Here is a 27,784-nt window from a genome sequence, read left to right on the forward strand (position 1 = left end):
GGTCGAGGAGGTCCAGTGGCGGCAAAGACCATAATCCCTCCGCCACGGGTATCAAGGTCGAGGAGGCCCAGGGCGGAAGAACCACAGTCCCTCCGTCGTCGTTGTCGAGCTCGAAGCGGTCCAAGGCGGCGCCGGTGCGCTGGGACGGCAGGAATTAGGAGGCAGTCCCGACGACAAACTTCTGGCACGTCTCGACGAAGTATTAACCTGCGCCATGATAAAAGCAATGTTAGTCATGTCCTATACAAAACACCGAGGCTAAGTCTCTTGAGCAACACAGCTGCAGAATACTTGCCAACTTATGGTCAATTTTGACATTTGAAAATAATTCACTTTCATTGAGCAATTGCATCTTTGGTATGAAAAAAAATAATACATGTGAGTTGTGTCATCTTTGGTATGTAAATGAGAACTCCTGGAGCTACAGTTTACTGTCCAGTGATAACAATACTAAATAAAAACTCCTCGAGATACTTTTTCTTGAGATTTCGCAATAATTTGGATACTATGGATCTGCAAAGCGGCCTCCATTCAGGATGTATTAAGGACTCATGACAGCAACGTAGGAAGTAGGTGATGTCTACTTTCAGGTATGTATGCTTTACAAGTTTACATGTCTCAGTAGGTTAGTACAGTAGCTACAGGTTAGTACAGTAGCTACAAATCAATATTAAGTAGGTGATGAGCAATGCTTGAAATTAATTTTGACTTCCCTTTTTTAGAGTGACTACAAATCAGTTTTAAGATGAACTATTAACATCAGGTCGCACCTGTAGCAAGAAGTGGTTGCAAATCAGTTTTAGTTTCATATCTCTACTGCGATATGAATCTCTGCTGAAAATTAAAATTGCATGTATCAGTTTTGACCCACACCTGGCTGTGATTTCATTAATACCTTCATAAAAGCTGGCGGCGATGCTTCCGGTGAACCGGTTTGAGCAGCTTGACGTGGCGCGGAAGATCACCTCCAACGCGCTAGCTTCCCACGTTGCGCATCCCACATCGGGTGGCTGGAGACTGAGGCCACGGGATGCGCTCTCAGCTTGCCTAGCGCGATGACGCCATTGACCGCCTCAGTCGCGCCGACGACCAGAAAGTAGGTTTCCACTGCAATTGTGAAATAATAGCCTAATGATATACATACACCACCGCTTTATTCCTTTCCAAATCTAGATACATGTAGTTGCATACCATCTTAAGCACCATCCATACGTATCTTATGTGCTACTTCAAAAATCCTCAGAAGATAGATAAGGAATGGCGGCACGAAACAACCCTATGAGATATGCTGTCTGTTGGTTTTACAGGGAGCTTTTTACTGTCCTAAATTAAACTCCCACAAGATATCTTTTTGCACTGCATTGTTCATCGTTACAGGATTAAAATCACAGGAAAAAAATTTAATAAAAATGCAGTGGTATTTATTTAATATCAGTAACTCGCACATTAGGGGCATAATTATTGTCCCTACTCCAGAGTTTAACTTAGGGTAATCAACCACGGTACGCAAAGATCAACATAGCAAGAACGGTTTTGAACAAGATGGGTTCTTCGTTTACTTGTTCCTATAATTCCCCACTTCTCTGTGACCCTGTTTGCACTGGTTTGTACACATGCGAGAGTGGCTGCGTTGTTTACCATTGTTTCAAGTACATATCCCATCTTCAAGAACTATAATCTTTCATTTGTTTCAGTGCTTCGAGTGTGTTCTAATTGTTGGACCAATTCATCTTAAACTTGGCATGCGAATTTCCTTATTTCCTTAACAAAAAAGTTCACAATAAAGTCTCAAAATTTCCTAACAAAAAGCATACGTGCAGAAAATATTTGCGATTGCCTACCAAATACCAATCATGTGGCAATATAAACAGGAAATACTTGCGATCGCCTACTAAATACCAATCATGTACCAATATAAATAGGCATTACCTATTATTCTCCACGCTGATCAATCTTCCCGAGCGGCATCAATCCAACATCACCACTATGAATTGAGGCCAAACAACACCACCCGCACCACCCGCGCTCCCTCGAATCCTTTCGGAACCCTGGGATCTTCAACGGCACCGCGCCAGTGGTGAACCCTGGCTCATCCCTGCAGGCGCAGGGGAGGGCCGGTCCGTCGCGAGGGAGCCGGCGGCTGGCGGCCGTGCGACGGAGCCGTGTGGCGGGGATGCGTGAGCGAAGATGGGGCAGGGGCCGCGCGAGGCAGCCGGTGGCAGGGGCGCGCGAGGGAGCGGGGGCGGGGCCAGGCGAGCGAATCTGCGCCGGGCGGCCGCGCGAGGGACCCGGGGCAGGAACGAGCGAAGGAGCCGGGGAGCGGGGCCGCGCGCCCAAAGCTCGGGCCGGCGGCCGCGCGAGGGAGCCGGGGAGCGGGGCCGCGCGCCCAAAGCTCGAGCCGGCGGCCGCGCGAGGGAGCCGGGGGCCAGGGGCGGACGAGCTAAGCGGTGTAAAGCAGCACGAGCCAAGCCGGGGGACGACGGCGGACAGTGGAATTGGGGGGCTGACAGTGGAGTCTCTAGCCAGCAGTGAGAAAAAGGGGAAGTTGAGAGATGGGAGACGACGGGGAAAGGTGCCAGTATTTTTATTCACCAAGAGACAACTTGCCTGCAAGTGGGAGGAGAAAGATCTGCCTAATCGTAACCAGCATGTGAGATGGGGATGTGATTAGATGTGTAGACGTGATTAGGTGGTTTGCAACGTGTTTTCCGACTTTTCTGCGCGCTCAGGCATACAGTAGTACAGGCTTAGAGCATCTCCACTCGTCTCCCCACAGAGCCCCCCACGGCCACTTTTTTTCATCCGGACGGCGAAAAACTACCACCAGCCCCTGCCTCGTTTTGGTCCGGATTTGAGCCTATTTTCGTCCGGACTCCCCATGCCATCCTCGGTTTCCCGGGGGTCTCCCGGGGACTCCGGATGAAGCTAAACCAACCGCCCACGCCCACGTGTCTCCTCTTTCGTCCGGATTCCCCGAGCCATCCTCTTTTTCCCCGAGAAACGCCGCTTGGGCAGCACACGACTGGGAAACTACTCCTCCCCACGCCAAATCTTCCTCCAATCCGGACGAAAATTTCGCCGAATTTGGGCGTGGAGAGCGCCAACGAGTGGGGATGCTCTTAGCACCCGCCGCACGAAGCCACAAATATGAGGCGCCCCTGTGTAGTTTTGTCCAAGAAAGAGATATACTTCAGTTTGTTGTCTCTGTGTTGTACGCTCCTGAGTTGAATCTTGGTATCTCCAGCTCAGTACCACTGCCTAGGTCACTTCTAATTTAATTCGCAAAAAATATCACTTCTAATTTTTGGTGGGTACTTTTGGGCATGTGAGGAGCAAATATACTGCTAGAGATAGTGTGGCCGGACTTTTAAGTGTATTTTAACCGTGGGAGAGAATTGTATTTTTTTCATTCCATATGCATGCTTCTATGACTTTATTTAATTTTTCTATTTCATATATGTTTTTTTTTTAGATAATAGCAGGGATCGACACTGATATTGTTGATGCTCCGAAAGAATTCAACGAGATAGGCTCTGATGCGATATGCACGGTGGGTGGTATACTACGTTGAACTTTTTTATTTTTTCGCATGAACTATATATGTTAATGTGAAGTATTGTTGTGCAGAATGTTTTTGAGCTCAAGAAGAATTTTTTGGTACGCTTGCTCAAGTACAGTAAAAATGAAGCGGAAGAAAATATTCCTAGCATTGTACGGTAGTATTTAAGGAGCATCGAGGTGAAGATTCTTTTAATGTATATAAACAGTTAGTCGAGTGCTTATTTAATTTTTATAAACGATGTCAATTATTATAACGTTCTTCAAAGCAATGTAGTTGTATTATGACAGTGATATCTTGTTATTGTGTTCGGTATTATCATGCTATAGCACATTATAATATCCCTGATTTGATTTGAATTTTTATACTGGGTTTCAAATTATATATGTGCATTGAGAAATAAAATTTGAAGACCCGTGGCAACGCACGGGCATTTGTACTAGTGGTAAATATAATATGTAAAACGGTTCTGCGCATCATCTTAATGCACCGAGGTTTCACCTCTGTTTCGAAAAAGAAAAGAAAAAGGTGTAACTACCGTTCAAAAACAATTTCCATGTGTAGGTACCGTGTGAAAAGTCAGAGCAATAGGTATCTGAATATTTCAGAGGTTGAAAAAAAAGAAATATCATTGAATAAGCCCACAGGAACGTCAACCAAGCTACATTTATGCGCGTCTTTTATTCAAGACAACCCTGATCTGCCTCCTCCTCCTCCCTCCCAACGCCTCAACTCCAAACCAACGTCCCCCATAAATTAATCCAACCAACATACAACCACTCTCTTCGTCTCTCTCTCTATCTGCAGAGCAGCTACGGCCTACATGCGAGCTATGACCATGGCGCCATCACCCCGTAGCCCGTGCACCTCTCTACTGCTGCAATCTCTACTCCTCTTCCTCCTCCTCTCCTTGTCCCACTCAGCGAGAGTGACAGCAGCCGTAAGAAACCTGCCGGCAGAGGTACGTACTCGCGTTATGAGCGTGTGTGTGAAACAATACAGGAGAGATCGGTCGATCGCGGATGCCTGCAGAATTAATTTGGAAGCTACGTGCTCCACAAACGCAGGTGGGCGCCGGCGACGAGGAGGCCGCGAGCTTCTCCACCGCGGCGGCAGAGGATGAGCGCTGCGGCGGGAGCGCCGGAGAGGGAGAAGGAGACGAGGAGTGCTTGATGAGGAGGACGCTGGTGGCGCACACCGACTACATCTACACTCAGGGAGGAAAGCACAACTGACGGCAGCCGGCGATTCCGCGTGTGTGGCCTGTGGGTGATGTGTTCTCATGTTCTTCGCCTAGTAGCTAGTAGTGACTGAAATCAGCTTGTGCGCGTGTCTGATCAATGAAACTTGAGGCTGTTTCAAAGGCATATCTTTCATCAGCAATATATATGACGCCAGTTTTGTGTGAATTGGTGCACGCAGTCAGTTGTATATATGTACTCCGTATAAGCTGGTGAGCAATTTTGTTAAGTTGTTTGTCGTCTATGCTGGTCAAGTGAGTGTGTTGGCTTGAGTAAGAACACAGGAAAGGATCTTGTAGGTAATCCTGAACAATAATATGTTGGTCCCTATGCCTGTATCGGCATGCATTATTTGTTGAACTTTCGAGATCAAACTGACATGTCCCTCTCGCTGACCGATAGAAGCTCATGACCTCATGTAGTCATGTGTACCTAAAACTTGTAAAACCACCCATAACCAAGGATTGCTCCCGTTGGCAGGGCTGATGGTGCTAACAGGGTTAGGCACGGCAGCGTACCGTGTAAGCACAGGGCCAGGCAGCACAACTGAGTTTACACGTTTTCAATCATAGCCTCCAACTCCGAGCATGATTTGCTTTGACACCGTCTTCCTACATTTCTCGCCATGTCCTCGGCGTTGTAAGAATGCAGACGTGGCCACACGGTATTGGCCTGTACACGACGCACAAGTGACCGGTGAGCGTCAACCAGAGAGTCAAAGACGCAATCTTGACCTATCAAGACTTGAGGGTGGCAATAATGGAGGAGGCACTTGGACTGATGTCATGACTCACAAGCTAGCTTTGACACCACGTACGCACCAACCTAATGCTGCCAACAACACAACTCGAAAACAACTAGCCAAGATGGCTTAAAAATGGAGGGAGCTAGGCTGCAGCACGACAAGCATGTGACCAGTTTGTCCTATGTATCATGTTCATGGTACCAGTAGCTGACTTGTTGCCACGTGAATGGCCAGCGGGGTAGAATCCAGCTCAAGCCCGGGGCTCACCTGAATTCTCTTATTTCTTGATTTCATCTTGATCACTGGTTTGGGCGCATCCAGATGGGTACCCTGTGTTAAACTACGGATCAAACCGCGCCGGCCAAAGGTACCAGCCACAGCCAAACAATTCTGTCAGATACAGAACAAGGAAAATATGCTGAATTCTGCAGGACAATATGGTCCATGCTTTGCCAAATTTTTACCAAACTTCATGGTAGTCATGCTTTGACAAACAATTTGTCAGATACAGAACAAGGAAAAGATGATGAATTCTGCAGGACGATATGGCCCATGATTTGCCATAGTTTACCAAACTCCATGTCGTTCTCATATACACCAAATTTTGGGTCCGCAAAGACGTCTGGTAGGGGTTTGAGCCTATACATGTGATATATGTGCAATTGCTTTCCTTTCCAATGAAAAATATAATACAGGTAGAGCCTCATCATCACTGTTGAAGAATACATGATTGAGCATCCATGGATCAGAGAGTTGTTCCAGATCCGAAATGCACAAGTCTCTACACACTGTACAACAGTCACTGGCACCACATGGTAAAGTTGAGACTTGGATTGTGAAAATCGATTTTTGGCATCTACCAGCCAAAGAGACAGCACAAGGGGAGCAATTCTGCCGCAGCAGCAGCAGCTGATGACAGCAGAACCATGAGGCCATACAGTAGACATGGCCCAAGCTCATGTGTATACATGTGGGATTGAACCAGATGCACGAAGCCAAGGTTTACCATTGATGTCATGCCGCATCATCATCTTCCTCCAGATCACTGAAAGATACGTCCTCATCGTCGTCTGCTATTTGAATAGGTGTGCTTCCGGAACCACCAGTGTCCTCCTCCAACCATTCATCCCCATCATCATCGGTGTCATCCTTATCAGCCTTCTGAATGATAACTCTTGATCCCTCCCAGAGGTCACTTACTGGCTGTTTCCGTTGATCTTCTTTAGATGGAAAACTGTCTACTAATGTCACAGTCTCCTCATCTGCTTCAGCATCTTCTGCGGTGAAGTCAGGTGTGCTTTCTTCAATCCTAGATTGTGCGAACTCAGTCGCATCTTCTTCAGATAAAGCATGAATGCTTTCTTCTATCTCGGATTGTGATAACTCAGTGGCATCTCTTAATACGGGCACAAGTTGTACACACACACTGCTGCTGATGTTATCTGAAGAAACAGCCCCAGCATCACCGATTATATCTTTTGATGGTGCATCGTCGAGATGGATTGTTTCAAGAATACCATAATCTACGTTGCCAAAAGATGTGGCCCTCGCAGAGGCATCTTGATCTTTTAATGAGGGGACCACCTCTACAGGCGTAGCAACAGTACCATCTGCATTGCTGATAGTCGGAGCTACTGTGTCTTCATTGCTCTCAAGCTTTGTCTGATATTGGAAATTTTGTGACAACTGCTCTCTAGCTTCTAAAACCTGTGCCAAGTCAAGAAAATGGGATATTAGAAGTTTGGCACCAAACAATGTAGTCATATAAATTCTCTACTGTGCCATCATGAACAAGTTTTTTTTTCTCGAGAAAACGCGAAGAGATTTTCATTTAATTTAAGAGGTAGAGTTTTTGTTACAAACCTCCTAAGAGTAGGAGGTACACAGCATCATGAGCAAGTTAAGCGGTGGCCATCAGTTATGTGCGCTAAAATACCCTAAACTACACTTATGCCTTAGACAGTACTCAGTCTCGTTATGAAAACATAATGTTCTAACACTTATAGAGCTTGTTTAGTTTGCTACCAACTTTATAGCACTGGCAAATTTCAGAGCAAAACCAAGCAATTAGCCAAATTTGGCTTGCCACATTGGCAGAAAACCAAGCAGGCTCCTAGTGACACAATATTAGGCCACTTTGATTCGCAGGATTCTCAAAGCGCAGTAATAGGAAAACACGGGATTGGAGTGGCATGTCCTCTTGAATCCTTCTACGAAACTACATGAATTTGGATCAAAGAATGTTTGAAGCCACATAAAAACATAGGAATTGTGCTAAAAGGTTTGAGTGGCTGGAAATTTTCCTCCAAAATAGAGTGCAAAGGATCCTTAGGGGTTAAAATCCTGCGACTCAAACTACCTACGTAGGAAAAATTCCTAAGGATTGAAATCCTCCAAATAATCCTATGAGATTCCTACGAACCAAAAAGTGGCACTTGATGGCTAGTCGTGCGCCTTCGGTGTCCAACATTTCTCTTGATTCACTTTATAGTTTACTAGCACAAAACCCGTGTGTTGCAACGGTGTCACATGAAATTAAATTATCTCATTTTATAAGTTTTCGTGCGTCGATCAAATCGAAATAGCATGTAGCTTTTGATTGATCTATTTTTTTATATCGTGTATAATAGTGAAAATCACGTAATATCAATTTGAAACATATAATAGTGTGCTCCCTGAGTCGACCAAATCCAAATAGTGGGTACCCCTTAATTTTGTACGTCGTTTTGCAGTTCTATGGCAAACTGACAACACACAAACATTCTGTCATTTTCACTATAATTTTGAAAAGGGGAAGTCCTAGGCTTTGCATCAATCAATACGGGCAACATTTTATTAAAGCATTATTAAAAGCCCTACAAAATAGAAATGAAAGTGCTAAGTCATCAAAACATTACAGTTCATGGATCTGCAATAGCACCATGTTCTGAATCGATCAAGCTTCGTGGCATATGTCCCTCTGAGCAATGATAAAGAAAAAAACCACGCTTGATCAACTTCACTTATTTTTTGCCGTGTTGATCAGCTTTCAGCTGGCGGTCGCGCTCAAGCCCAGTAGGGAACCATCCATCCTGGGTCCTCTTAGTTTTTTCCATGGGCCGCCGCTGCTCTCTCCTCTCTCTTATCTCTTAGTATCTCTTATCGATATCTCTAGGTGGGGGACAGGCAGGAGAGAAGTGCTGCGCTGCCTCTCCTTCCGCCCCAGGAACTCCATCTCTTCCTATCCTCCCCCGCCTCCAGGAAGCAAGATCAGTTCGGCGTCTGGCAACGCAAGGCACCTCCCCACACATGTCGGTTCCGGGGAAATCGAGGCTGGCGGGATCAGCAATTTCGAGGCAGATCTTTCCGCACCTGCTTCCTGGTGCTTTTTTTTCAATCTCTCACCGTCCTCACCCCATGGGGTTAATTTCTTTCTAATCAAATCTGAGGCGGCTTGTTGATTTCTGAGAAGTTGAAGTATATAAACTGGCCGAACTCGTATTAATGAAACGAGGTGGGACTATCAAGTACTCGAAAATATGCAGGCGTGTGTAACTACCTTTGGACGGGACGAGGGGCTTGCAGCTCATTGATACACACCAGGCCCACCAACATAGCTACCTGGCCTAGCGCTAGCGCAACCGGGGACGGACGACAAAGCCCAACGCGAGCGATCGGTTCATTAAGTGCCCATTGTAAAAGCCCAGCGCGTGGCGAGCAGGAAGGGGCGGTCTGGTGGACTGTTCTGACCATCTTCTCTCGCGCGCGTGGCGAGGAGGAACGGGCGGTCGGGTGGACCGGGATAGTAGCAACAGGCGCAAAACTGAACCGGTACCATGGTACAACAGTATTATGTGATTTGGTGGGAGGGCAAAACGGTCCTAAAAAAAGTTGGACGAAAATTTTGGCAGAAACCTTAGCTCCTTTATTATTAGGTATAGATATTAGTCCAATACTGCGAAGCCATTAAAAATATCGCAAAGAAGAAAAATAAAAGGTTGCAATAAAAAGTACCCCGTACCATTTAATGAGCAAAACAAGTAGAGAGCAGATGAATGCATCTTCCCATGTTACATGGAACAGAGAAATGGACCATTGTAAAAATACCTACAATTTATGCTAGGCACTCAATAAACATGTTACAATAAAGTGGCAAATACTATTGCAATTCATCACTCTAGCTAAATTAAGCTTCAAACTACAAGCCTATTTTGAGGGAATGTAGAAGTTCCATGAAAATCGATATCTGGGAATTATAAACTAAGTCTACTGAATATTTGGATAGAGAAATTTTTTTTTTTTTGAAGGAATACGGTAGGGGAAGCCCCTACAGTGATTTTGTTTTTAAATAATAAGAACCCAAATTCGCATCTCTGGGGACTTGAACCTGGGTGGCTGGGTTGTACGTCCACTTCTCACTTCTTAGAGAGAAAATTATTTGATTATTAAAAAAAAATCTAAGGATAAAGACTGAATGGAACATGTAAAGTAAATAAAACTAATATGCGTTATTGATTGTGCCCCAACTCCAAACAGTCTTAAAGAAGATTTGCCCAGTAAATATTCTTGATATCATACTGAAACAAAATCTGAGTGGAGGCATTTGAGTTATGGAGAAAACACTACAATATTATCAAAGAATTTAGTCAGATCAGAGGTACATAATTCATTTTCTATAACATTGCAATAGCAGAAAAATAATGCAATAGTTTTAGTTTTAACAGGATTCAGACGAAGAAGGAATGCAGGAGCCTGCAATTGTTGAAGCATTGACCAGTAAGCTTTGGTACGTTAATAAGTGTAGCTCTAAAAAGAGGAGAAGTTCCATCGCAAACACGTGAGTAGAGTTTGAGCGATTAGACAATCACATTTTACAGTTGCCGAAAGCTGTGTAGTAACAGACTCGACATTTGATATGGGAGCAGTGTGAGAATGACTAACAGTCAACTTCTAAATAGAACATCTAAGGAAATAAAGGGTGCAAATCGCCAACACAAATGCATCTACAATCTAGTGAACATTTTCTTTTGGTTGTTTTTCCTGTGTGACTTGCTCCTTCTAATACAAAATGCTGCGCATTTAGATGCGTGTTCGAGAATAAAAATCATAAGCCCTTGTCACCCCAATTAAAGCATTAGATCAACGGAAATGACCTGTGAAGTAGAAAGAAGCTCGGCCGCCTCCTTTGCGAGCTTAGGATGCAGCAGCACAAAGTATATCTTCCAGAAGCAGCCCTCGCTGATGTGGCCGGGGCAGAGCTCGATTCTCAGATCCGCCAGCTCCGGCGCCACGCTCTCGACGGCCAGCGCGTGGTCTTGCTGCGCATCGGTCATGTCAAAATCTGCAGTCGAACGCCAACACGGGAGAATCAAAAATCAGTTAAGATTCAAGAGGTGTTCACGAAGACGAAGGGAGGCAATTGAACGCACGAACCGTCCGAGTCCGCGTCGTCGGGGAGAAAGGGGAAGTCGAGCCAGAGCTCGGGCCGCATGGCGGCGTCCCGCGCGAAGACGACCACGTCCTCCGTAACCCCGGCGGCCTCCTCCCCACTCCAGTCTTCTTCCGGGGGCAGTAGAGAGGAGGCGATCTTGGCGAGATCCGCGACGGCCTGGCGGCCCGGGAGCCGCGCGAGCCCCGCGCGGAAGCGGCCCGCGATCTCGGCCGGGTTTGGCGCGCGGCGTGAGGCGTCGCTGCCCCCAGGAGTGGGCGCCGCGAGGAAGGAGGCGATTCCCTGGAACCGGTTGGCGAGGGCGTCGGTGAGCTCCGAGGGAGTATGAAGCAGAGGGGCGGGGGTCTTCGCCGTCGGAGAGGAGGGTGTTGGCGATGGAACGCGCGAACCAAGACATTGCCGGCGACGGCGGCAGTCGCTGTGGGAGTGCGGTGACTTAGCGGAGGAGTAGGGGGTGCCGACGTTGCCGTGCGCTGTCTCGTCGCTGTCCGGTGAGCCCTTCTGCTAATGCATCTCGAGTCGCGACCCTAAACGCGCCGGATCCGGCTGTTTTTAAGTGCCGCGTTTAGAGAACGGCGCTGCCCAATCGCGTCCCTTTAAAACCACTTCAAATATAAATTTAAATAGTTCATATTCAAAAAGAGATTGTTCCCTCGGAAGTCTTTGTCATTCCATATAACTTCCCACCCTCGATATGCATGGATCAATTCAACTTTAGATCATCTCTAACAGAGCCCGTAAATCTGCGAACTGTAAAAACCGATTTCAGGCCACTGAACTCGCGTTTATGGGTCGAAAAAGTATCGGTGCAGATCAGAGCCCCTAAAATAAAACTGTAAAAGAGAATATTCCTTAAGATGCTATTTTTTCTTTCCTGGCCAATCTTCCTTCTTCCTCTGTGCACGCTCGCACCGCTTCAAGATCAAGATCATGGCCGCTTCTCCTTGCCTCGTCTCGCCGCCGCTTCTGGCCGCCTGGCCGGCCGCTTCGCTCGCTTCGCTTCGCTTCGTCCCCGCTTCGCTCGGTCCGGCCCCGAGCATCCCCGGCGACGTCCCGCCACGACGCTTCGCACAGACGCCCGCGCCGCCACGAGCAAAGCGTGCCGCTTCGACTCGCTTCGCCTCGGTCTCGCGCGCCGCCGCTGGCCGTCGGCTCGACCTTGCTCGCCCCGCCACGCTGCCCGTCCTGCGCCGCCAGCCTCCGCGCCGGCTCGCCTCGCGCCGCCCAATACTGCCCCGGCGAGCTCGACTCCGCCCCGCCCTTTCACGGACGCCTCCAGGGCCGCCCTGCCCGCACCCGGCGAATTCGTGGCCGGTCGGCTGCCCACTCTCCCTTCCCCGAGCTCGCAACGCATGGCTCCACCGAAATTTGGTTGACATTCGGCCGGATTTTGTCGAATTTGGTCCTATTCCGGTAGTCCTCCGGCGGAAGTGCAATGTTTCGAGCTGAAGTTTCAGACCGCCAAAACACCACTAGGAATACAGTTCAGCGTTCAGTTCGATCTTCCGACCCCTACAAATACGGGCCAGAGTTTGGTTTTCAGTCTCAGACTGTAAAAAAAATTCGGTTTCGTCCCATTTACAGTAACTGATCTACGCCGATTTTCGAACCGAACCCGTAAACTGGCGATTATTTTTCGGTTTTGCCCAGTTTACGGGCTCTGCTAGAGATGCTCTTATATTGCCATTGCTTATACCAGGAAAGAATTTTCATGTATTTATGCAGCCTCTTATTGAGGATATGATGAAGCTTTGGGCAGGTGAGGATGCATATGATGTTCTAGTGGATGATGAATTCAAATTGCATGCTGCTTTCCTATGGTCTATTCATAGCTACCCATGGTATGCCACCATGTTTAGCCGCAGCACAAGAGGATTTTTGCTTGTGTGCACTGCGATGAGAATACTTGCTACAAGTCTCTAAAAACAAAATAGGATATATTGGACACCGTCGGTTTCTTAATACGAATCACCCTCATAGGAGAAGCAAACTGTTCAATGTGAAGTTGAGGAGGGGGGTCCACCAAAGGAGATCATAGCAGAAGAAAAAAAGGAAAAGGTATAATTAGCTAAGGATTTTATACATGGTAAAAATACAACTTGTCAGAAGCGTAAACGTGTCGTTACAGGTGAACCAACCTGGCACCTCATGGCAGCTTACATGATTTACCATATTGGTCCACACTTTTGTTATCACACAACCTTGATGTGATGCACATCGAGAAGAACATATATGACAACATAGTTGGTACATGTTTTGAAATTGATGGGAAAAACAAGGACACTGTCTGTGCTAGAGTTGATTTAAAGAAAATGAAAATTAGGAAGAAATTTTGGATGAAACCTAAAGGGGGTAGTTGTTTCAATCCACATGCCCCCTGGACGCTAGAGAAGGAAAAGAAGATGTGTTTGCGGGTTTTTGGCAAAAACTAGGTTCCCATATGGTTTTTGTTCAAACTGGGAAAGGTATGTGGATATTGAAGCTGGAAAAGTACATGGTATGAAGACGCATGACTGCCACATTCTTCTTCAGTGTATTATTTTGGTAGACAAAGGAAATGTATGAGGCTATTGGTGATTTGGGGAGATTTTTTTAGAGAGATGTGTGCGAGAACTCTTTACGTAAAAGTCCTGGAACGTCTGAAGATAGAGATAGTTTTAATTCTTTGCAGACTTGAGAAGCTCTTCTCCCTGCATTTTGTGATGTGATGGTTGATGACAGCTATTAGCAACGCCAAAAAGTTCTTGATACGTTGAGACTCCAAGTGCAGTGTTGTATCAAGGAAGTATCTTCCACACAAGGGTGACTCGAGGGTTTATATCGAACTCTCGGGGAACTAGCTCAAAGAGTATTATCTTCTCTCTTCTTCAAGCAATCCTGCAAGTAAATAAATGCCTTGTATTCCCAACTCCACCGTGTGATTGTCAAGCACAAGGTTTCACATAAGTAAATAACACAAGTAGTAATAATTAAAGCAAGTAGAAACTAAACTAGATAAAGCAACTAAGTAAAAACTGTAAAGAGATTGATTGTTTTTGGTGTTTTGGATGCAAATAAGAAAGCTAAATATTTTTGTATTTTCGAAATAAAATAGCGCGGCAAATAAAAAACAATGTAAAATCAATATAAAGGTGTTTCTTATGATAAAAATGGACCGGGGTTCATGGGTTTACTTGACTATTCTCTCGTAAAGTTGTGGTGGACAAAAATCAATTCATCCATGAGATATGAAAGTACAAATAATATTATATGTAAGATCAGAATTAATATGGTTATTACGTCCTAACATAAAGATGATGCAACACGCCTCTCTTATGCTCCACAAGAATGAAACTTCATCAATCTTGTATTAAGAATTAACAGAGCATAGCAATAAGTACTTTGACATGAAGTTTGAATATCAAATATGCTACCTTGAACAAACAAGATCATCATTGATGTCACATGATGAACATAGCACATGCATTCACTTTATCCCTAGTGAGGTAGCAAAACAAAGGCAAAGCCATAATAGATCATATACATGTTGTCACTATCCAATCACTAAAACCATGCTACTTCATATAACACACACATCACCCCACACACGCTCTTGCATAGATGTTGGATCAGAACATAAACTTAAGAATTGGGTACATAATATGCATCTATCAATACATCTCACAATATAATAAGATCAGATCTCATAAAATAATATCATAGAACAAGGATCCACCACATAGGTATTACAAATATGACCATAATCATGATAGGCAGCTCATATGGCACTAAGTAATATGAAGAATATGAGAGAAATAGATCAAGCTACTGCCACAAACCCGGATTCCAAGGTGCACTACTCCCTCTTGGTCATGGTGATGATGATGAAGACGTTGGAGAAGGTGGAGATCCCTCTGGCGGTGATCCCGGTGGAGTTTCCACTTCCAATCTTCTCTGCAGCAGCCTCTGTTTCGGTGTTTTTGTCTTTTCTGCGGCCCTCTCCTCCTGAGAACTCTTCTGGGCCATATATATAGTGGTTTTTAGGGCAAAATGCGTCGGTTCGCGAAAGAATTAGGGAAAATGGGTGATCGAGGGATGAACGGAGGTGGGTGGCGCGGCTAGACTTCTGGGCCACGCCACCTATGCTCGGTTGGCCCTCGGGCCTCTCCAGGTGTGCTTCCAGGGTCCATATTGTTCCTCCCGATGAAAAATGATGCTCCAAAAATCTCAGGTCCGTATAGGTCTCTGAAAGTGAAAAATACGCGAAACATGATTTTCCTGTTCTGCGGGGTTACAAACCAAATAAAGAGGATGATTGGTAAATCCCCATAAATCAATGTAAAACATGGTATTATCATCATATATGTTGCAAATATGCGGGAATTCAATATAATAAATGGCAAAGTTCATGTATGCATTTTACATGCATCAATGGTGCACTTAGTTGTGCACCTACCTGAGGAGGCTATTCTAAGGGGGCCTGTCCATTATGGCTGGATGTATCCAGTTGAGAGAAGACTAGGGTATCTTAAGGGTACTGTCCGTAACAATGGAAGGCCTCAAGGTTCAATTGCTCAAGGGTATATCGTCAATGAGTGTGTCACATTTTGCTCTAGATATTTCAGTGATGACATGGAAACAATACTTAACAAAGCTGAAAGGAACCAAGATAACCAAAGGGAAGTTAGTGCTCATGAGTTCAAAGTTTTCTCCGGTGGAGCCAAAGGGTTTGGAAAATCAAGTCTGAAATTTTTTCCGAAGGAATTTGATAATATGGTTTGGTATGTTCTGGACAATTGTGAATAGGCAAATCTTCTATGAAGTAAGGTTTTTTGGACATGATAATGCATAAATAATTACTTTATATTATATACTTAACTAGTAAGGTGCCCGTGCTACGCTACGGAAACACAAGAAATAATAAATGATAAGTATGAAAGGGAAAGAGTGGCAACAACACTTGCCAACATCATAATCAATCATTTATCCCATTTCAGTCGAGAATCAATTGGTGATCACACTATTATTCTTTCCAATTGCATTACGTAGTGGTGGATAAAAATGGTACATTCATAGATCAATGGGTGTAACAACTGACATTCATAACATATACCATATCACAATGAAACACGTGAAATATTAAATTTGAGTGTCTAAAAGTACACTAAAAACCATCCAAGCTCACAACTTTGCAATACCAAATAATTACATCAATGCTCCATCTACTTGACTCAAAAGCCCATGTCACCCTGGAGTCTTTCTTCTTGCATAGGTTATGAGCAGTTTTACACATCAACTATGCCAGCAAAAAATCATCCAAAATACATCAAAGTGCACATCTAACTTCTTAGATGTTTAGACAGAAGCTCCAAATGCAGTCGTAATACCAACCTTCTCCTCCGAACCCATAAGAGGCGTATTTATGTAAGAACCTTGTTGATCCTAAAACATATTTATAATTGATTAATTCATACTGAAAATTAGAAGTGTACCCTACTAAATTAGAAGTACTGATGATTGGTCAATGAATTACCTCTACTTCACTTGACGTGCAGCTGCAATATTGGAAGCAAAGTGCACCCTAGTAAAGGTAGTTGTACGCAGGCTGCCTTCTGATTAAAAAAAGTACAATAATGTATTAGGAAATTCTGTGACTATATAACATTTCAAAGCATATGTAGAATGAAAAAACAGCACCATACTTACCAACATTATCTTCTCTCATCATGGTAACTACAACGATGGTACACTCAAAATGACTTCCCAGCCAACTGGTTTGATTCCTACTTACTAATTTGTCCCTTACAAGTTACAACCACCTTCACAAAATTAAAGCTACACAAAAATATTTTAGCTCAAACACATTGGTGATCGATGTGAAAGTTTATCGATACTTCTTATCTCAAACACATTGGTGACAGATGTGAACCAGCACTGGTAAAGTTTATCGGCAAACATTCGTTGCCGCCTACTTGAGATCAGTTCCACGGACATCCTTGACACATATTATGCTATGCCTTCTTTAAGTAGTGACACATAATATGATATGCCATCTTTTCGCCCTATTAAAGCATGCAAGTACTATAGAGAATGCTCAATCAGTATACAGCCAGACATAAGACAAACTTTATGCATTGGCATCACCTCTGCATCACAAGATAAAATTCAAAGGTTACTATAAACTGACCCTGCATGGAAGCAGATATTGCAGGTCCAGAATATTTCAAACCATAAGCAAACTTACATGGAGGCATAATAGGTTCAAGATTCTGTTTGGCACATATAAAAACTCTCATATGTAGCAAGTGCATAGACCATTTCATAATAGAAACTTTGGCCAATGCAAAAACCTCCACTCGTGAAGCATAGAAAACTCATGTTATCATTCCATAAGTATTCATGTGTCTGTAAAAAATAACATCGGCGGAGGCAATTTGCACATAAAAACAAACAAAGAATGATATCACAAACAGAAAAGCTATCTGTAAAAACTGGTAGACTGTAGTTCATCGTTAATCAAGAACATTACTGACACTTCATAATACTACGTATTCAGCAAACACTTAGTTCATTTAAGCATTTTTCATTGAATGAGAAACAATTACTTTCTCATCAACAAAAAAATAAAACCAGGCAACACCGCATAGATGCCCCTTCATGTTGAGTCCTAACAAGCCTACATGGTGAGGACTTCCTTGTAGACAATATTTCGCGCCTTGGACCCTCGAGTTGTCGTAGACTTTGACTGGCCTCCCTTGTCCTTATCCGTGACAGCAAGGATCTTGATGTTTCCTCTTGCCGTGGCTCTAGACAACGCCACATACAGCTGACCATGAGAGAACACCGGATCAGGTAGGTAGACACCAACGTTAGGAATAGTCTGCCCTTGTGCCTTGTTTATTGTCATGGCGAAGCTAAGCCTCACCGGGAATTGCTTCCTCTTAAAGCGGAACGGGAACATCTCATCGTCGGAGGGGCATAGAGGAATCCGAGGCAAGAACACCCTCTTTCCAGCATGTTGTCCTAGTACGATCTCGGCATCGATTGCGTTTCTTTGGAACCCCCGTACCACCAGCCTCGTACCATTGCATAGACCGTTTGCTGGGTCAATGTTCCGCAGTAGTATAACTGGACAATTCAACTTTAACTTAAGAACATGTGGCGGCAACCCATTGGGAGTAAGCGAGTTCAGGAATTCAGAGGGATAGTAGTTATGCGGATCATCCTCCGCGCGGTCAAAGCTATGGTATATCATCTCTTGACCCGGGAAACGTTCGATCATCCTCATGTTTATACTATCAACATTCTCATTCCTGGTCGTGAGGATCGCCCTTGAGGTAATATAAGTAGGATCGGCGAGATTCTCATCTAGATCATGGAAGACATGTTCAATCAGCATGTCAAGGTCACTGTCCTTCCCTGTATATGGTACACAAATATCCTCGGGGAGTTGTACATTATTGTCAGCATCACTCTCCTCCGTACCATTCCCTATGCGCAACAGGAAATCTGCAAACCACGGATCGCTCTGGGCCCTCATGTTATGGACAAGCCGTAGTTGGTTCATATTTTCCCACAAATATGATTTACGCAAGGTAGCATCAATTATCTGCGGCCTTGTCCCCTTCCGCACAACTGGAAGAACTTGCCTGAAGTCGCCTCCAAACACGACAGTTTTTCCTCCAAACGGCAAGTCTCGTCGACCCATTATATCGCGCATGCTATTATCGAGTGCCTCAACAGCTTGTCTCTTTGTCATGGATGCTTCATCCCATATTATGAGAGATGCCACTTGAAGGAGTTTAGCCGTGCCACTCTGCTTTGTAAAGCTACATACCGCACCTTCTTCAATGCTAAGGGGGATTTTGAACCTTGAATGTGCAGTCCTGCCTCCAGGCATGATGGAAGCGGCGACACCAGATGTCGCGGTTGCCACGGCTATCTTTCCCTCGCTTCGGATTCTCCCGAGCAACGCTCTGTACAAGAAAGTCTTCCCCGTCCCTCCTGGGCCATCAACGAAGAATACACCTCCATTGTCACTATCAATAGCTCCTAGTATCTTGTCAAAGGCGTACTTTTGTTCACTGTTGAGGGATGACGCTAGACAAGCATCTTCACTGCCTGCCTCAATCATGGATTCCTCGATGATTTCTCTAACCTCGCCACCCATGGTATCATACGACTGGTCAATTTGGGGAAGAGGGAATGACTCTATATCTTTCCCCATCGATTGCAGCATGTTCCTAACATCATGTAACACCATTTGCTCGATTGCACGTGGGCACGTCTGAGAACGCCGGTAGTCATCCGACATCGCCTCAAAGTGTCTATCCCATAGCCCACGCACGTCGCTAGGCTCACAAAATACCAAAATTGTTGCGAAAAGCCTTCTGAGTGAGGATGGCATCTGGAATAGCTCAGCCTCTGTAAGACACTCATCAATTGTGTTGTCAGCCTCCACAAGGCCTCTTCTTTCAGCGGCTTCACGAAAGCTTGGGCACACAAATCCATCCACTGTCCTAAGGTCTTCAAAGGAGGTCGCACCTACAACATTGTTTAGGAGCACTCGCAGATAGTACCGCTCTCCCTCAGCTGGATGGGCTGACACAATTCTACCTACCTGGAAACGTTGACTTCTCTTTTTCCATATCTTTTTGCCTGCATGCCATACAAATGTTGTCGGAAAATCCCTATACAACAATCGTCGAGCCTCTGTGTATTTTTTATTTGCCTCAAAATACTCTGTCAACATTGTCCTTGAGGCGCCATGTCGAGCAACAACTTCGTTGAGATCCTCCCTAGCATTAAATGAGACCATGTGCATGTCCGGGAGGTGAAGTTGCAATTGTCTCACAGATGGGAAGATCTCACTAAGGTTGAAGCTATAGATCCTCCAAAGCGCCTCTGGTGGGGTAATCCACCTTGCATCCCTATACTGCTTGATCTCGTCAATGTTGCCATTACTATCAGCCTCATCTAGAGAAACGGATGCCCGATCATGGCCCTTGTAGATATATTTAAATAAGTATTTCACAGCCTTGATACTTGAGCACACCTCAACATTGATGTGACAGCTTGTATCTCCTTAGAAGGTAAGGGTTGTACGGCACTACCCATCTGTTGTCTAGCATCCTTCCTCGAACCTGAGCACGACGACCATCATTGCGTCTCCGGTACACAGGTATGTGTCCCTTCCACAGACGGTTGTCGGGTTAAATGGACGTGGATACCGGTTCTTACAACTTCCATCTTGCATGCACACATTCTTGGGATTTAGAACCCCGCAGGGCCCATGCATCATATGTTTGACAACCATTGTATATAGCTCTGGATACTTTTGCTTGTCTGGGAGCTCAGCCGAGATGAGACGGTCATATGCTCTGGGACTAAGAGCTTGTAACGAGACTCCATGATAAGGAGGAAGTGAGCATGTGGAAGTCCCCTCTTCTCGAATTCAACGACATAAACATAAGCAATCACTTTGCCAAGGATGTGCTTTTTAAATAGTTGCTTCTTTAGGTCCTCGAGCTTGGCTCGAAAGATCCGGACAATGAGATCAGGACGATCTTGGGGGGTCTGTCCAGGTTCAAGTTCACGAGTTATCTCTTCCCAGTTGGGGTTGCAGGTCATAGTTAGGAAGATGTCGGGCTTCCCATACTTCTGAACCAGGGCCATAGCATCCATGAATCTTCGCTTAAAATCTCGCTTGCCTCCAATGAATTGTGCCGGAGTACAGTTATTTTGCCTACCGCATCCGCACGGCTTTCCCCAAAGCATTTATGCTATCAACAACACCTTTGTAAAGATCAGCACGTATCTCCTTTTGGTGACCTCGGATGTAGTCTAGTCTTGCACCCTCTACCTTCATGTACATGTCAACAACATACCGTTGGAAAAGGCGCTTACCGTACAATATGGGATTGAATATCCCACGACGCATCTGGACTTTATAACAGTAATAATCTCTAACAGAGACGCACAACCGAGTATTGACATCTATTGGAAGGTAGGGACAAAACAACATTAAACGATATAGTTCATAGACAAAAGATGAAAAGAGCAACAATGGTCTAGAGTCTAACCTGGGTCCTCATTTTCATTATCATGGGACTGAGCACCTCATCCAAGGACACACCATTCTTTGGAATTTGGGCATGCCAACCGAGCTCTCCCCTTGGAAAAAACAGAGGGTATGACAAGGGGTCGTAGCATCCATAGTATGGCTTTATACCATATTTGTCATTGTTATTCCCATAGAGGACAATACTACGATCAAACTTTTTGATAAGATCATTTCCCTCAACCCACACAGCAGCTACCTCCGAAGACAATGGCACATTATATGTTCGCTGGTCCATCCTTGGGTCTGTGTTTAGAGAGATACGAAACTCCTCGAGGTCTGCAGCTTGGCCAAGACTCCTAAACGATTGAGAGTAGGGGTTGTCCCCGAGGATGTTAACTAACCTTCTAATGACCTCCTGGTCAAGCCTGGGGGAGTGTCGAAACCGATGTTCGAGGCCAGGATCGTCGTCGTAAAAGTATAGTTGTAAATGGCCGTGACATGACTCGTTAGGACGGAATGAATGTATGTTGTGATAAATTTGCCCATGTGCTCGAAATGTGTATACGCCTGACCTCATGTTGGTATATTTGTTATCAAGGCTTACGCCAAGGGTGGTGAATGAAAAATGCCCATTGAAGAACCTAATGTTGTCTTGAAAATGTTTCGCGTCGAGATCTGAGCTCCACCACAGCCTCCGGAGTTCTGGGGGAGGCTCGGTGAGCGTCAACCTAATTTTTCCAACCCTACAACAAAAGTACTTCGGCTCATACTAAAACATTTTTCCACCACAATGGTTGCACTCTGCCACGGGCTTCAACATGTGTGTGCTATCGTGATATTTGAGTAAACATGTTCAAAAGGACCTAGGACATTAGAACCGACAACGGAGGCATCTCGCTAGGTCCGCTGGGTCTAAGACCTCACAGCTTGTCCACACCTGTTTTGTATTGTTGCTTTGAGTACTATTATTTTCATGAGAAATTGTTTGTATTATACTATAACAGAAACGTGCTCGCTATTTTATAATCTTAACATCTCGTAATTTACCTTCCCCGGCAAACAAGTAGTACTCCTCATCCATTTCCTCTTCAGGGATTCTCGTCCTCATGCATGACATCCTTGAGAAAGTTATCTAGATCATCCTGTCATTTTTTGAGCAAGTAAATAACATAACACATCTTTAGACTAAAAAATTCAACACATGTGACTGGAAACTATACCATCGGTTCCAATGGTGAATGGTGGCATGGATGGGTTGGCCACCGATGAAGCACTCGGCTCGGGTATTATGTCCTCATCCATCACATCGTCAAGGAGGGTCCCCAGCGCATCTCGTATGTGGGTGAGTAAGTTAATAGATGAAGAATCTTTAAAGAGAACATGATAAACACAGAAAGGAGTTTAGCTACCATTTTCAACACCGAAGTTGGTATGCTTGATGATGAGATGGCCAACGTTGAAGCACCGGGCTCGACGATGGTGTCCACATCTACAATAGGGAGCATTTCTCGTGCACCTGTATTTGGCTAAGCTAGTAAGTACACTCGGAGCTAATATATTAACGTAGAGGGTTACTCCAGATGTGTACTTACTACCATTTACAACTGATGATGTCGGTATGCTACATAATGGATTGATCAAGGGTGAACCACCTAACTCAGGGCATTGCATTGCGGTGGATTCAGCACATGGAACGGCTCTCCTAGCAGTGTAATTTTCCTTTACACGATTCAGCAATGCTTGCCTCTGCTCTGGTGGTAAACTCTGCCGCCGTGCTCTTCGGCGTGCATTCTTTTCTTGCCTTTCTTCAAGTGTTAAACTTTGCATACGACTCCTTCGGCGAGCATTGATCTCTTCCCTGGCCTCAAAGGCGTTAAACTTTGTCTGCGGATTCTATCACGTTCCGTCCTAGCTTTCCTTTGCTCTGGTGTAAGGCTAGCATAGCGTGCAGAATCATAGGAGCGCTTTCTTCCTAAAAAATTAAAGTATTGAATCGTAAAGATTTTTCTAAATTAATAAAAACCTATTAATATACAGAAATATCCTTCAAATTATGTACAGTTATAGTACAATACCCTTTGAGCTTTCTCCTTGCTCCAACGTGGCAATTGATGTTGCAGCTAATTGGCTTGTTACATGTTCACCTTCTGAGGTCGAATCACTTTGGTTTCTGGTGTTGGATGGCTCATGTATGGACAAGCCTGTTGAAATACAATACAAAGCATACCGCTCAGGCACAAATTGTTTTGCTTTGTCATGTTCATGCAACACTGTTACAAATATTCCAGCGTGGACAATGAAAGCTTAATTTTTCAAGAACTGTAATAATTTATTGTTCTGTATAATTTCAAAGGGTCAAAGTAAGGACCTTGCTTTCCTTCAGCAGAGCAATCTCTTGGAAGCCACGGCATTGTCGAAACGACCTGTACTTAAAAGATAAGTTCGTTACCTACACCTCCGGAGAAAATGAGCTATCATGAGTTTTCATGTTAATTAATCAAGAATTCATATGAAGCTTTCTGCAATATAGCTTGTCTATATTTGGTAATAAGGTCACATGATTTATTAAATCTCCATCACATATATATTAGGAGTCGTTTTTTAGTATAGAGGTAGTAATCAGTATACTAAAATTTCCCATCTGCTACTGAAACACGTTTTTTAGACCTCCTTCATGCCCATAATTGATAGGTTCAGCACTGCAACGAAACCTCAATGTTCTAGAATATTGACCAAACATAATCATATCATCAATCAATGTTGTAGTGGTTGAGCTCCAAAATATTGGCAGCCGCACATTACTTCACTCATGACTACAAGGGCATAGTTCTATCATGATCTGGCCATCCAAGATCATGAGCAATTTTAATTCTCTCATGACTACCTTTTGTAATTTCTTCCCACCCTATCTCCGGAGATGAATCATACATTTAGAACGCATTAATTTAGCCCTCAATCAAGAAGGAAGGGCACGAACTCAGAGGCTGAGAGCCATACCTTGCTGAGATGTACAAGAAACCGTGAAGTATCTGGTGAGGCTGCGAAGAGCTCGACCTTGTCGTGGACGCGATGCAGCCCCAAAGAGAGCACGCAGAGAGCGGGTGCGGCCTCGACGCGGTGCGGCACCAGAGAGCGGACGCGCCGGCAGGATGCAGTCTAGCTGTCCCGATGATGGGGAGCGACGGTGACGGCAGGGGCCAAGCCTCAACGATCTCACACCAATGGCGAGCGAGGGCGGCCTCCGTGGTCCTGCGAGCAATTGCGCCCAGAGGCGCGGCCTCCACACGATTCTGATGGCTTCGAGAGAATACGGCGACGGAGAAGTGCCTGTGCGTGAGGGGAGGAAATAAAATTTGAAGAGAGAGGGGGAGTGAGAGAAACCGGGCCTTGCAGCGCGGGGATAAGATCCAGTTTGAATTTTGAATGGCGGTCGGCAGCCATTGGACCTGTGCCGGCGGGAGGAGGCGGATTGGAGGTGGGAGTCGGAGGCGGCCAGGCAGAGACAGAGGTAGGGGATCGTGACTTTTTTTTTTACTATGGGGGAGGGATTCTGGAGTACTCTGGATCAGCCTCCTGTTTCCTTTTGCTACTTGACGCACGACCACAGTATTTCCTCTAGTTCATGTTTTCTTGGGCTCATTTTCTCAGCCCATATACATCAGATTGAGAAGCAAGGGTGTGAACGGACGACCATGAACTGAGTCTTTTAGAAGTAGGAAAGATATGATATTGTCTCATTTTTTCGTTTATTTCAGAGTTTGCCGGGAAGAATTACGTGTTAGGGGTGTTAATAACATAGATGAGGCACTCAAGGGAGAGTTCCCATCTTGGTTAAAAAAGCATGCGAGTCAACTGGAGAATGCTTCTGAAGATTTGAAGTCACTTGTAGATGGGCCACAAAGCCGTGTAATTGTACACTCTGGTTGCAATGTGAAGGGTGCTAGGTTTCGTACGGTCAATAGGGACAAGAACCTAAGAACTCAGGATTGTGGGGTAATGAATAAGGCATATGTTGATGTTCAACAAGATATTGAGTTCTATGGTGTTCTGCAGGAAGTTCTAGAATTGAAGTATGTGCCTAACAAGCATGGACCTAGATCAGTTCCTATTTCGCTGCGACTAGTTTGATCTAGAGAGCAAGAAGTCCAAGATGAAAGATGATGTACACTATAAAAGTATTAATACTTCTGTTCTTTTGTACAAGAATGCCCCTTTCATATTGGCAGGTCAAGCAGAACCATGCTTTTATTTGGAAGATATTGAGTTTGGTTTGCCTTGGAAAATTGTGCAGACATTTAGCAATAGAAATGTTTATGATGTACCAGAAAATGAGTTTGGTAATGACTCTATGGATGAAGAGGACTTGGCATACTAGGAAGACGTATGTCAAATGGATCATACAATTCTCGATGTTCTTGATGAAGGAGATGAAGAAGATGATGATATCGTAGTTATTGATCGTCCGGACGAAGGGGAACGTGTTGCTGCAAGATATGTCAAAGATATATAAGAGGAAGACAACAGTAACAAGGATATGGACATAAGTGATGATGAACATGTTTAGAACTTGGAAGACCTTGAAACTGATGCTAAAGGCAGGGATTCAGATTATGATACAGATGTTGAGGATTAGATTAGTGAGGATGACTCATGTGTCTTCACACAAATAAAATGCAGGGGACATATTTTTTGTGATGGTGGGGAGAAATGCATATGTAATACCCTACATACATTTGTTTCTTCTTTTTTTTGGAAGATGAACCATAATATATTATGCAAGCAAGCCGCCTCATTAAAAACTTCCAGTCCCCTTAGGTACCCTGGTAAGGAAAAGAGTGCGTAAGAAACTTACTGCTCCAAAGTCACAGAATGGTTACATCAAACGAACAAAAATCCTATGCTCTAGGTGGCATCAACCAAGATGCTTACACTCATCTACAACTAGATCCAATAAGGAAGGAGGAGTAGAGCCACGAACAAGACCACATCCGCCACCTTTGCCAAGTTGCGCCAAGCCATGCGCCACCCCATTCCATCTAAGATCCACTTTTGTCACAGTGATGGACTGGTGTACCTTAATAAGTTCCTGACATTCCATGTAATATAGCCAACTTGCCGATCTATCAGGAACCGTACTATTCAAGATGTCCACCAATCTCAGGCAGTCCGATTCCACAGTCGCGGAAGTACACTGAAGGTCAATAAGGAAGTTCAGACCATCTAAACATGCCCTGGCTTCCGCTTTGTCGAGGGTACTCCTCGGCAATGCCCTCCGATTGGGGCTTAGGGTTGATGGAATCCTGTAGGCTAACACGAGACATCGGTTAACAGACAAGCGGGGAGAGCGATTTACCCAGGTTCGGGGCCCTCGATGAGGTAAAACCCTTACGTCCTGCCTGTCTGATCTTGATTATGAAAATATCGGGTTACAATGGGGTGCCGAAGGTTTCGTCTGTGATCTCGTCGAGAGGCTAAGTGCTACGGCGACCTAGCTCTAGACTTATGGTGGCTAAAATTGCTAAGATTGATTGTGTCCCTCGGCAGCCCCTCTCCTGGCCTTTATATAGGAGGCCAGGTATCAAGAGATCTGTTCGGGTATGACTAGGTTTACAAAAGACCTAGCTCTAAACTTTCCTTGTTCGGCTCCTCTCCGTCTTGTTCTTCAAGGAATCCTCTCCAGCACCGTCCTAGTGGCCCATCTTCCCATCGTGTATCTTCATGGGCATCCAGCTAGGCCGTACAGGATAGGGCAATGTCAGTTACCCTAAGGGTAATGCCCACGTCAGTAGTCCCCGAGTGTCTAGCCGAAGATATTTTGGGTAGAGACTAAAGCATGCCTCCACTGAATGTTCTTCTCCATCTTGTAGTATCATCTTTTTCTATCGGGTGCGCGTCCAGCGCTCCCGATGGGAGTAGCCCCCGAATCTAGGTGCGGATGCTTGCAGTGCGTAGACTCAAGTTGTGCTACTCGAACGTCTTCTTCCGCCGAAGTTTTCTGCAGGTCTTCATAGGTCACCCGATACATTTGTATCGAGGCTTGTACTTTTCAGTAAAGTTTTAACGTGTAAAGGATATTGAGCAACGTGCCCAGCTTTGCTGGTTAACTGCCGATGGCAAAACAACGTTACCCTACACAGAATCAAGTCCCCGGGCATGATCCTGGAGTGCAAAAAAGTTTTATCGGGTGCGCGTCCAGCGCTCCCGATGGGAGTAGCCCCCGATGTTGGAGATATGCCCAAGAGGCAATAATAAAATGGTTATTATAATATATCTTTGTGTTTATGATAATGTTTACATACCATGCTATAATTGTATTAACCGAAACATTGATACATGTGTGTTATGTGAACAACAAAGAAGTCCCTAGTAAGCCTCTTGTATAACTAGCTTGTTGATTAATAGATGATCATGGTTTCGTGATCATGAACATTGGATGTTATTAATAACAAGATTATGTCATTATATGAATGATGTAATGGACACACCCAATTAAGCGTAGCATAAGATCACGTCATTAAGTTATTTGCTATAAGCTTTCGATACATAGTTACCTAGTCCTTTCGACCATGAGATCATGTAAATCACTTATACCGGAAAGGTACTTTGATTACATCAAACGCCACTGCGTAAATGGGTGGTTATAAAGGTGGGATTAAGTATCCGGAAAGTATGAGTTGAGGCATATGGATCAACAGTGGGATTTGTCCATCCCGATGACGGATAGATATACTCTGGGCCCTCTCGGTGGAATGTCGTCTAAATAGCTTGC

At 44.8% G+C, this 27,784-nt stretch overlaps 2 protein-coding genes, 1 long non-coding RNA gene and 2 pseudogenes across 3 annotated transcripts; 1 reads left to right on the forward strand and 4 right to left on the reverse strand.

Moving 5' to 3' along the window:
* Positions 1-33: 33 nt before the first annotated feature.
* On the reverse strand, positions 34-2,566 carry LOC127295138 (uncharacterized). Its single transcript, XR_007847565.2, has 3 exons — positions 1,930-2,566; positions 896-1,107; positions 34-207 (listed from the first exon to the last, which is right to left on the reverse strand). It is a non-coding gene; the product is annotated as an uncharacterized lncRNA (long non-coding RNA).
* A 1,691-nt stretch (positions 2,567-4,257) lies between these two features.
* LOC127295136 (phytosulfokines 4) lies at positions 4,258-5,029 on the forward strand. Its single transcript, XM_051325029.2, has 2 exons — positions 4,258-4,520; positions 4,627-5,029. The coding sequence occupies exons 1-2, from the start codon at positions 4,383-4,385 to the stop codon at positions 4,792-4,794; spliced, it is 306 nt and encodes a 101-aa protein (XP_051180989.1). The 5' UTR covers positions 4,258-4,382; the 3' UTR covers positions 4,795-5,029.
* A 1,072-nt stretch (positions 5,030-6,101) lies between these two features.
* Positions 6,102-11,496, reverse strand: LOC127295135 (uncharacterized; annotated as a pseudogene).
* Positions 11,497-17,293: 5,797 nt separating this feature from the next.
* On the reverse strand, positions 17,294-19,971 carry LOC127347557 (uncharacterized). Its single transcript, XM_071828831.1, has one exon. The coding sequence runs from the start codon at positions 19,774-19,776 to the stop codon at positions 17,629-17,631; it is 2,148 nt and encodes a 715-aa protein (XP_071684932.1). The 5' UTR covers positions 19,777-19,971; the 3' UTR covers positions 17,294-17,628.
* A 278-nt stretch (positions 19,972-20,249) lies between these two features.
* LOC139839254 (uncharacterized) lies at positions 20,250-22,520 on the reverse strand (annotated as a pseudogene).
* Between the last annotated feature and the right edge of the window lie 5,264 nt (positions 22,521-27,784).

This window comes from Lolium perenne, chromosome 4 (assembly GCF_019359855.2).
Source record: "Lolium perenne isolate Kyuss_39 chromosome 4, Kyuss_2.0, whole genome shotgun sequence".
Taxonomy (NCBI): Eukaryota; Viridiplantae; Streptophyta; class Magnoliopsida; order Poales; family Poaceae; genus Lolium; species Lolium perenne.